This window comes from Parasteatoda tepidariorum, chromosome X1 (assembly GCF_043381705.1).
Source record: "Parasteatoda tepidariorum isolate YZ-2023 chromosome X1, CAS_Ptep_4.0, whole genome shotgun sequence".
NCBI classification, from domain to species: Eukaryota; Metazoa; Arthropoda; class Arachnida; order Araneae; family Theridiidae; genus Parasteatoda; species Parasteatoda tepidariorum.
Genome location: NC_092214.1, coordinates 44,423,255 through 44,433,922, shown reverse-complemented (window position 1 = coordinate 44,433,922; position 10,668 = coordinate 44,423,255). Strand labels below are relative to the sequence as shown.

At 30.1% G+C, this 10,668-nt stretch overlaps 1 protein-coding gene across 1 annotated transcript in view; it reads left to right on the top strand.

The window, feature by feature from the left end:
* The window catches only part of LOC107448530 (NEDD8-conjugating enzyme UbcE2M), a 22,957-nt gene extending 17,904 nt beyond the window's left edge, over nt 1–5,053 (top strand). The window contains exon 5 of the mRNA XM_016063771.4: nt 781–5,053. Coding sequence (XP_015919257.1) covers nt 781–921 — 141 coding nt within the window. The 3' untranslated portion in view covers nt 922–5,053. The remainder of the gene's footprint in view (nt 1–780) is intronic.
* Nucleotides 5,054–10,668: the final 5,615 nt, after the last annotated feature.

Here is a 10,668-nt window from a genome sequence, read left to right as displayed (position 1 = left end):
TATATAAATATATATATATATATATATACACACCCACACAGTGAAACCTGTTATGGATACTCCTACGAAAGGGAGGCCTCTCAATACAGACATATTTTTTAATTCCCCATGAATCTTCTCTGAATTAACCATTATTTACATTCTCAACAAAGCGGGCACTCTTATTCACTTCACTTTTTTATCTCTTCAAACCGGGCACTATTATTTCTAAATTTGAAAACAAAACTTTTTCTGCTTTAAATTGCAAGAAAAAAGAATGCAACTTTTCACCATTTTTCATCATTTTATTTTTAAGGCATGTAAATTTTTACCTTATCCATAGCTAAAAATATTGTTAAGCTATTTCACTCCTGAAGAATCAATCTTCCTCCTGTCACCTTGCTTGATCTTTGCAAAGAAAGGAGAGAAAATGATACTGGTCATTGCTAATCATGGAAAATTTGCCAGTTTGTATATTTAAATATATATTCTTAATGTAAAAATTATCAACAATAAATTAATTAAGAGATGAATTTTTCTTAATTGTCTTAGGTTAACCTTTAATCTGTTAAAATTCTGTTAAATTTCCAATAATTAATCTGTATATCAAGAAATTATGTATTCTCAGGATGTGGTTAATAAAATATTTTTAATTTTAAATGTTAAGATGGTGAAACATTTCAAAAATAATAAATTATATTTTAATATTTCAAATACATTTAATATTTTGGGGATTTGTTCTGCCATAGCTTAAATAAATAATCAAATTGTGTAGATTTTCATATTAACTTTTCTCCACAGGAGCCAAATCCAGATGATCCATTAAATAAAGATGCAGCTGAAGTCTTACGTAATAATAAAAGAAGCTTTGAGCAAAATGTGAGGAAAGCAATGTCAGGAGGGTATGTTGGTGCCACATATTTTGAACGTTGTTTAAAATAGTGTAAACTCTACCTAGAAAAGACATTTTCTTAGGATTGCTTTTGTGGACACATTGCGTTTCACATTCATACTGATGTGTATACATCTTTTTTTCATTTATTTATGAAACCAGTCTTTCCCTGAAAGTTTTTATCGTATGCATTATTAATATATATTTTAAAACTTATTTAGTAACATTAAAAAACATTTTGTTTTGTTCTGTATTTCATTATCAATCAGTTATCAATAAAGTACTCATCTAAAATCAATTATTTAATTACAATTATTTCAATTACAATTTAACCCTATGGAAATATTTGTCTTAATTTTTGGTGAGATCTATTAAATATCTATTTTACATAGCAAGAAAACAAATGTGTTCATAATTTGCTAGATTACTGATGAAAAATATAAGTGAAAAGTTTATTTTATAACTATAAAAATAAAGTATTGATACTCACTGTTGTATTTAAGTATTGATACTCACTTTAAATATAATGTTTTATCTTTCAAGGGAATTATTGTAATAATGTTTTTAAGAGATGCTGACATAATGAAAGAAACTAATTTTTTTAGTTACTTAGTTCAACTCCCATTTATACTGTTATAAACGTTTACAGCATAATATGTTTTAAGGTTTAATTGAATTGTTTTTAAAATCTTTGCTGATGAGTTTTTTACTCTATGTTTTGCATATTGCATTGCATACGGTTTTAACTTTCAAGCACAACATTAGTGAAAAGTTTATTTTTGATGCAGTTTGTTGTTATAAATGTTCTGCTTATTTTAAAATGTTATAAGTTAATGTGTGAATCATTTCGTGTTGAGGAAGATGAGAAGAAGACTGCCTGTTAACCCATTAAAATTCTGTTGAAATTAATAAATAACTGTGTATTTGTTTAAAATCATGTTAAATTGTCATGATTTTTTTCTCATCTTTATGTACCCAATGTGTTGATAATTAGGCTTCGATTTGTGATATAATTACGCAGTGATAGAATAAAATCGATGCTAATTAAGCTATTATGTTGTGAAAACTCAGTTTCAATGAAGAACTTCCTTAAATGTCTCTACTTTAAAAACTACTAAACTTTATCCAATTCAATTAAAAAATGGTACTCAATTTTTTGTAAGAATAGCATTTTATTGGCTAGCAGCCTCTTTTTTTTCTTTTCTTGCTATTATTTTTTATTTTAACTTCAATACTAATGAGCCGTTCATGTTCCATGTATCACAATTATTTATAGGAGATTTCACTACTTAGAAACCTACTATTAAATCAATGAGTTCAGAAAACGGAATTTCTCCACCAAAACTAATTTTACAGAACAGACAAATAAAACAGTTAAATAACTGCTTGATGTGTAGAACTTTACTTAATATTAAAATATGACTGGTTACAAAATATTGTATTGCAACTATGCAATAACATCATCCAATTTTTTATTTTCATAAATAATTAGAAGTTTGCACCAGTTTTTCTTAACTTTAACCTTTATTTCACCTTAAAACAAATACTATGCATTATTTTTAACAAGCAAAAATATTAATAATTTGTCATTTAGAAATAAAATAAAGGCTGAATCTTAGACTATGTATGCATAGATATTTGTGAAGATTCAGGAAACATCTTCTCGATTAACACTATCTACACTAGGCTGCATGAAAATTTCTATATCGAAAGATAAAAGCTCATTTGGAATCATCATCATTCAAATCACATGTTATAGAATTTTTTTGATGTTTGCAATTTTCTTTTGACTTATGGCAACTTTTCAACTATGCTTCCTTAACTGGTAGTGGAGCCTCTTTTGGGGCACTTTTTTTTAGAGTAAATATTAATTTGCATAAATCACAAATTCAACTTTACCAGGTGTAGAGCTTTTATGAATTAAAATTCTATAATTGTTGTTTCTTGTATGTTGCTTTTCCATAGAAGTATTTTAAAAACATATTTTTCTTATTATGCTCTGGCCACTAGCTTTTGAAATCAAGTATCATATTTTGTATTTACCTTCCATACATTAAAATTCTAGAATGTGGTTAATGATTCTATCAGTGTAGCTTGTTGTTGAGGAGTGTATACACGGACTACCATTTTTTTTCTTAACCACCCCAAAATCATGGTCACAAGGATTAATTGAATGGCCACATATTGGGAAAAAATGGTGATGACCCTGAGATATTAGAAATCTCACTACTGTGGGATTTTGATTCTGCCCTGGGCAATCATCAAAACAAAACAAATTATCTTTGTCTCCTTTCACACTTTTTAAAGAATCAAATTAAGAACAAAACTCATTTAGCCCTTTATTGGCTATTCTTTCATGAGAGGTGTGAAATATATATTCACTCAATTTTAGATCATGCATGCAAAATTCTTTTATTCTCATTTGCCTTTAACAAAAGATTTCCTGGACTGGAAAGTTAAGAAGTAACAGATTTTGCATATATTCAACTCTGATGCCAGTGTTATCATTACGACTACAGATTTTTTTTTTTACCCCATCTATTTTAATAAAAGATTTTTTTGCATGTCTTCTGTGCACCATGGGTTCAGCTGCAACAATTTTTAATCAATGTCAGGTAAATTTAAGTCCTTCAATTTCATCGACATTTTTTTGTAACAACTACACACATCAATTTGTGGTCTTCCAAGAGCTCGGCTAAAATTGCAGCCAGAAGAAATGGTGTGATGCTTAAACTTCCAAAAAAAAAATTGTTATTGAATTCGTTGAAGCACTTTGGTGCTTAAACGATTGGACAGAAATTTTTTCTCGACATTTTTTGAGTAATGAATTTCTTTAATGTATAAAAAACTAATAAAATCATAAATATTTGAACAAATATCACTACTCATTACGTTATGCCTGGAAACATCACTGAGACCCCTAAAATCAACTGGTGATTGACCCATTACAGTATGTCATTGAAGGCTTTCAACACAAGACTTGGTTATGCCATGTAGTGAATACTTTTGTTCCAACTCCCTTTCAAAGAATGTGGTAACTATAAGTCTTTTCTTTAGGCTTGCATATGGTTTTCTTATTTTCAGATCATCAAATTCTGTGAATATTTCAGTATTCAATAAGTGAATATAAGAAACTATCCTGTGAATTTATGATTAAAACTGTTAATATGACTAAGAATTACAGATTTCCCTTATGACATAAATTTAGAAAAACATTTCATCCTGCAACCCTATGATAAAAACAAATCCAAATTAAAATAATGTACATTTCTATGTCTATAAACAAAAGCACATTAAATTGATAGTCACTAAAATACTAGTCACTAAAATAAAAACAGCAATAATAATAATATTATATTATGTTAAGTATTAATAACAAATATATGATCTAATATTCTATTTAGTAATTCTTACCTGCACATCTCTTAGGAGGAATCTATTTTTTATTTATAATTTTCGAACCCTTTACTCTTGTCATTTTTGTTTTATGTGGCTCATAGTTACTTTTATCCCTCTTTCTTTTCATGAATACGTATTCTAAAGAACTATCCTCTGAATCACTCATTGTGTGGTAAAAAGCATTAGCAAAATAGCAAGCCTAAACTAAATAAAAGTATTAGGTTATGCATACAATTTCATAAGCAACTACTGCAGCCATTTGGCGGTATATCTTGAAGTTTATTCCGAGAATAGGTCATCTTCAGGATATGGTGTGTTTTTGAATTAAATAGAGATTTCACTGCACAAAATAATTTCACTACACCAAATAGGAGGGCATGTTCTTTTTTTTAAATATAATTTAGCTATGTATCTATGTCAGCTAAACCTAAAAATGAAAAAATCTCAATTTTGAATTTTAAAAAAAAGTGGTGGTGACTGGTTTTTGGACTCCTTGATTCAATTGTTTTTATCACTAAGTGATCAGTCTTATAAGATAACATTTTTCTGTCATCTGTATTTTTTACTATTATGTATTTACTATCTTTTTTCAAAATCATGCAGTTTTATGAGATGACAATGTAAAAATATTTTCAGAGAAAAATTTGTTGTTTGCTCTTATTTGTCTTTATTCCAGAAAATATAATATAATAGCATGTTTTACTCTGAATTAATATTGTAAAATATCTGAATGTTTTTTTAATATTGTAAAATGTGTTTGAATAAAAAATAATTTATAATCTATTTTTTTTTCATCTAGATGAATGATTTTATGTAATTTTTTAGTGAAATTTCTGGCAATATATTTGCATAGTTAATGGCATGATTATGCAAAAGAGTTATCAGCAAAAGGATTTTGTATAAGAAGTGACATTTTCAAAACATTTTGACAATTTGAATCAAACCTACCATCATATTTGTCATATGATAAAGCTGCTATGAATGCCAGATTGAACGTTTTTTCAAGTTTAAGAAAGTATAATATGGAGCCTTTTTTGTTTCTGATAACTAAGAAATTATTTTGGGTTTGGAACAGATAATTTTTCCAACCAAAATTATTTAGAAAAAGATGAAAGCTAGAAAAAAGCAACAGAAGAAAAAAAAAAAAAAAAGGAAAGCTAAATGACCAAGTGATTAGAAAAGGTTTTGAAAAGAAAAATAATTTTAGGTATTGCTTCAGGTAGATAATATTCTAAGAAAATGTGAAATTTCAATATGCGAAAAAAAAAAATAATACTAGGAATGCAATAACCAATAGCAGTGCTATCATTCAGTTTTATTAACTGAGTCAACATTTCACCCATTTTTAGAAAATTACCTTGAAGTGTTTCCACTTTCAAAGAAGACACTAACATTTTTAAGCATCGCCTGTTCTTTCCGTGTTTACAATGCTGCATCGGTTAAGAAAGAAAAAAGAAGAGCACTGCCTTCTTTGGTATAACTAATGAATAACTTTGATCATTTAAAGTGAATGCAAATTGATGCTAAGAAGAATGACTTTCAGAACTAGATAATGAATAGTATAGTGTGATTTTTTTGTTATTGAATGGGATCGCACTGTTCCATTTCTCTTAAGTGCTGCATTGATATCGCAAGACAACTGATACACTATTCTTCTATTACCATTAATCTTTTCATTAACAGCAGCAATGGATACGTGGGAAATCGTGGTGTTCTCTTGTCCTGGGTGTTGGTAGATCTAATATAGATATAATCTAGCGCTATTAACAGAAACTCTTACGCCAGTTTTATCTTACACATTGTTTGTCATAAATAACAATCATTCGACAATAAATATCCAAGTTATGCCACTAAAGTCTCTGAAAATCCTACTACTTAACGTTTTTCTCGATGCATCCATTATAGCATGTTTTTACATTCACTTATATGTGCCGACCAGGTGGCCGAGTGGTTAGCGTGCCGGATTGCGGAGCCGATGGTTGCGGGTTCGAATCCTGCTCAGGGCATGGATGTTTCTTTCTCTCAGTGTTCTATGTCCTTTCTTTTGTGTGAATGTAACCCGCCCTATAAGCGGGTTTGTGGTTGTATGACGTGGGCGACGCGACTCCACTGCCGCGGCTTAGCCATAGGTGCTCACTGGGTAATGATAAGAGAGTAGCAATTCTGGCATTTCTGCGGCCAATGGGAAATAGACCAAGTGGCTGCCATTAACCAAAAAAAAAAAAAACTTACATGCTCTCTTGCGGACTAGTTAATCAATTATACATTGTGTACTTCTTAAAGTTTGGCGCTGTTAATTACTTTTATATATCGCATTTTATCCAATCCATCTACTAAGTGTAAATTTTTTTTTTCATCACTGAAAACTGCATTTTTCCATTTTTTTTACTTCTGATCTTATACTTTTTAGCTAATTCCAGGCGTGCCTTTTTAGGTTGTGCACTTAATGGCTTACGTAATTTTTTTTCTCCGTTTTAAGGCTCCAAATTTGTTGAGTGCTTATTTTAATCCCCCTGCCGTTGACCTATCCACAGGAGGTTTTCGTGGTTTTCCTCTCCATGTAATGCGGCTCAGGTTGTGTTGCTTTTAAAATTAAAAACAGCATCTGAAAATTGATGCTCACAATTGTTGACAGAATATTTGTCGGGGAAAAAATCGTTATGTACAATTTGTTGATGAGAAATTTAACAAAAGACATGTATATTTGCAGAAAAAAACATGAACATTATGTACTAGTTGGAGATGAGGATTAAAAAATTTGTTGAAATAAAGGTAAAAACATATTAATTGAGGTGAAAGTATAATTACAGTTAAGTTGAGGTGAAACAAAAGCAAAATAGCTGAGGTTCACATATATTTCCATACTACATAATAGATAGTAATTATATTTGCAAATATCATACGGTTGAGGAGCAGGTAGTAATTAGTTGAAAATTAATAAATAAAACAAATTATTTGCCGAAAAAAAGGGCAGTTTTTCGAATTTTAACATCATCAGTGAGCATTTTAAAACTGAAATGCTCACTGGAGTTGGAAGTGTTGCAGTCAAGTTTTTTTTTTTTTTTTTTTNTTTTTTTTTTTTTTTTTTTTTTTTTTTTTTTTTTTTTTTTTTTTTTTTTTGAAGTTTGTATTTAACTTGTCAATGAACAAACACATCTAACGGTTTAATGTTTAAGTCATTGTGGATCTCACGTTTTCGTAGTAACCATGGAGCATGCTTCGAAGTTTTTTGAGTTTTTCCTTAAGTCCTTAGCTGATGTTGCATCATGCAGAGTATGCATATGCGATGATCGGTCTGATTATCGACATGTAGGGAAGACGTTAAAGGTTTAGGTCCATTTTGGAGTAGAATAGACAGGCGTGAAACTTATTGGTGGCTGCTTGTGCTTCGGCTTTTATCTGCTTAACATAGTCATTTTAAGTGAATTTGAGAAGTCGCTTTTTGTACTCAATAAAGTATGTCGTTGAAAAGGAAAAACTGACTGTTTTTAGTTCCAAGAAAAAGTGGTAAGTTATCGAAATTGTAAATTCCAAGAGCGTGTCTTTAATTACGTTTCCACCTAAGAATGCGCGTATGATAACTCAAACATAATAGTTCACGGGGCTAATTAATTATCAAATAGGCTAATTAATTACGCTCACAAATTTTGAATATAAGTTTGCGAGATTTACCGAAATACGCAGAAAGTAAAATTTACCTAACTTTCAACGGCTCTCCTGTTCAGACTATTGAGACCATATTTTCCAGATTGTGGCTGCCCTCCCCCTATATTTTAAGGATCAAATGTGTTTATTCAGAGAAAGTACGCTATTATAAATGATTTTGTAACTTAAAATATTATCTGCCCTAATTAATTGGCCTATTCGAGGTCACTGTAAACCATTAAGATAGATACTTATTATTAGATCAATAATTATTCAGGGTGTTCCCTCCGTTTTTTTTCTTCTTTTTTTGCACATTGGACATAACTTTATGTATATAGTTTTATAACAGATATATATAAAAGCTATTGAGAGGCATCTAGGCCATTTTTGATAATTGTAAACACTAATAAGTATTATTTATTGAGTTTTGGTGGTAGATAGGTAAAAATTGTAAAGAGAAAAAAAATAATTTTTTTTTTTTTTTTGAAAAGATATTGTTCTAAGAGAACAATGCAGAGTAGAAATGAGGTGGGGCTCCCCTTTACATTAAGCTCTCTATATATTAGATTAGGCTAAAATTATCGTAATTTATATTAGTGGAAGTAACATATTTTTGGATCATGATATTTAATGTTTCTAAATTGTTTGTACTTAGTGATTTTTGTTATACTTAGTAATAAAATCAAACAGATTTTTATAGATATCGGGGTTCAGTTGTAGTTTGAAGATTTATTCGAATAGTTAATTAAAATGTGAAAAAAATTTGTTTGAAGATCGAACGAAAGTATACGAAAATTTTATCATGAGCTCGAACATTTATCTCAGCTAATGAGTCCATCTCGTCTGTAATGCGCCGCACACGGGAAAAAAACGTTCTTTTTCTATTTTTAATTGATTTTTACTGGAGATGTACTGGGTATCCGGACTCCGGCAGCGTTTAACGACTCGCTTTCATGGTTGGCATTTTCTTAGATAAAAAAGCTTGATACTTGACTTTTTTTTTTGTCCAGGTAACAAACTTTAAAAGAAATAAAAACTTGTATTATGCGATCAACTAAAAAAAGAGAAAAATCTCCAAAAATGAGAACGAGTCGTTAAAGGCAGCTGGATAGTAAATTAGCTTCCCGGCCAGATTTGAATTACCTGGCTATTACAAGGACCCTGATTTTCGTCTCAATACCCGGTACCGGGTACTCGGACTCGGAATATTGAGCGCCAGATAACATTTATGTCCGACAGAACCATATTCAGAACTATAGTAACCTTAAAACATTAAATAGGTAGTTTTAGAAATCCATGTAGTTCACCTGTTTCCAAATAAATCAAGTTTATCATCAAATATATTTAATAAAGGCAAATGTACAGCAAATCAAGTATATTAAAAAATCAAGCTGAAATAACTGACTAGGCCCGACATCTTTAATTCAGGGAAACCTTGCTAAAATGGGGGACGAAGAAATATGTTCACAAAAGAGGTGCTCGCGTAAGAGAAGTAGGGCTATTCCACGGTAACTTACGTTACATTCACATAAACTTTATTGCATTGAGAACTTAGAAGCAAACAAATAATATGAATACACATATTAAAATAAAGTGATTTCGTAAAATTACAATCAAAACCAAAAGGAATATAATTAAAATAATTATTATTTTTCAATTTAAACAGTGTAAAAGCCTAAAATTAGTGTGGTAACTTACGTTACCGAAAAAGGAATGGCATAAATTTGCAATATACTTGAAGGCAAAATTCTGTTCTTATACAAAAGTTTCATGATTAAGATTATATGTATCATTTTTCTGACATGTTTAAATATTTCTTATGCCTAGATTTAAGATTTTATTTCAAAAGTTAAATTAAATATAATTTTTTAAGTGGGTAACTTACGTTACAGTAACTTACGTTACGAAATTCCCTTTGTATCAAACTTTTATCAAATAATGTACAAATGCAAATTAAGTTATTTAAACAGTATAGTGCAAGGGAGAAAAAGTGTACATGAAGTAAATTCAGATACTTTTGATTCACACATAACTGCAAACTTATTAAGTCCTCTGTTATTAACTAGTACAGGGGGCTCAATTCTTTTCACCATGCTTTCTTTCTGGTAGAATATTTCATCTCTTTTTTCTGGCCATTTACAATAGATTCCCACAGCAGCCATTACATTGACTTTAAATTCTTGCTCTGCAACAGACATTACCACACCAGGATATAACATGTCCTCCTATCTAACCATATATCAACCCCCAGCATTTATCTTGGATTCATCATTTTCTTTTTCAACATCTTTCACTAAAAAAAACTCTTCTGGTATGCCTTCTTGTACTCTTAAATGGTGGATCTGCTTAATGTTTTTAATCTGTGGAGATTTTGAGAATAGACTAGACACTCCACTCATCTGTTCTAGAGACTCGCACTCAGCTGTTTTTTCTAAACATAAAATAAATTTCTAAAGAATTTCGTAAGATGGAACATTATAAATTTTGCTGAAGGCTTCCTTAGTCAATCCGAACTTTTCATGATGCTTACAAACACAAACATTGCCTGGAAGTTTGCTACTAAGCAAGACATGCTTTGGACGGAGCTCAAAGAATTTAGTTTTTCCAATTTTGCATTCTGGATTTTCTTCCATAAACATTTGGTGCATTTCTCGAACTGAATGATGAAGATGCCGTGCTTGTACTTTCTTTTTGCTACCATTAGCATCTCTAATTATAACTACATCCTTAACTCCCGGTGCCTGTCGAAAGAT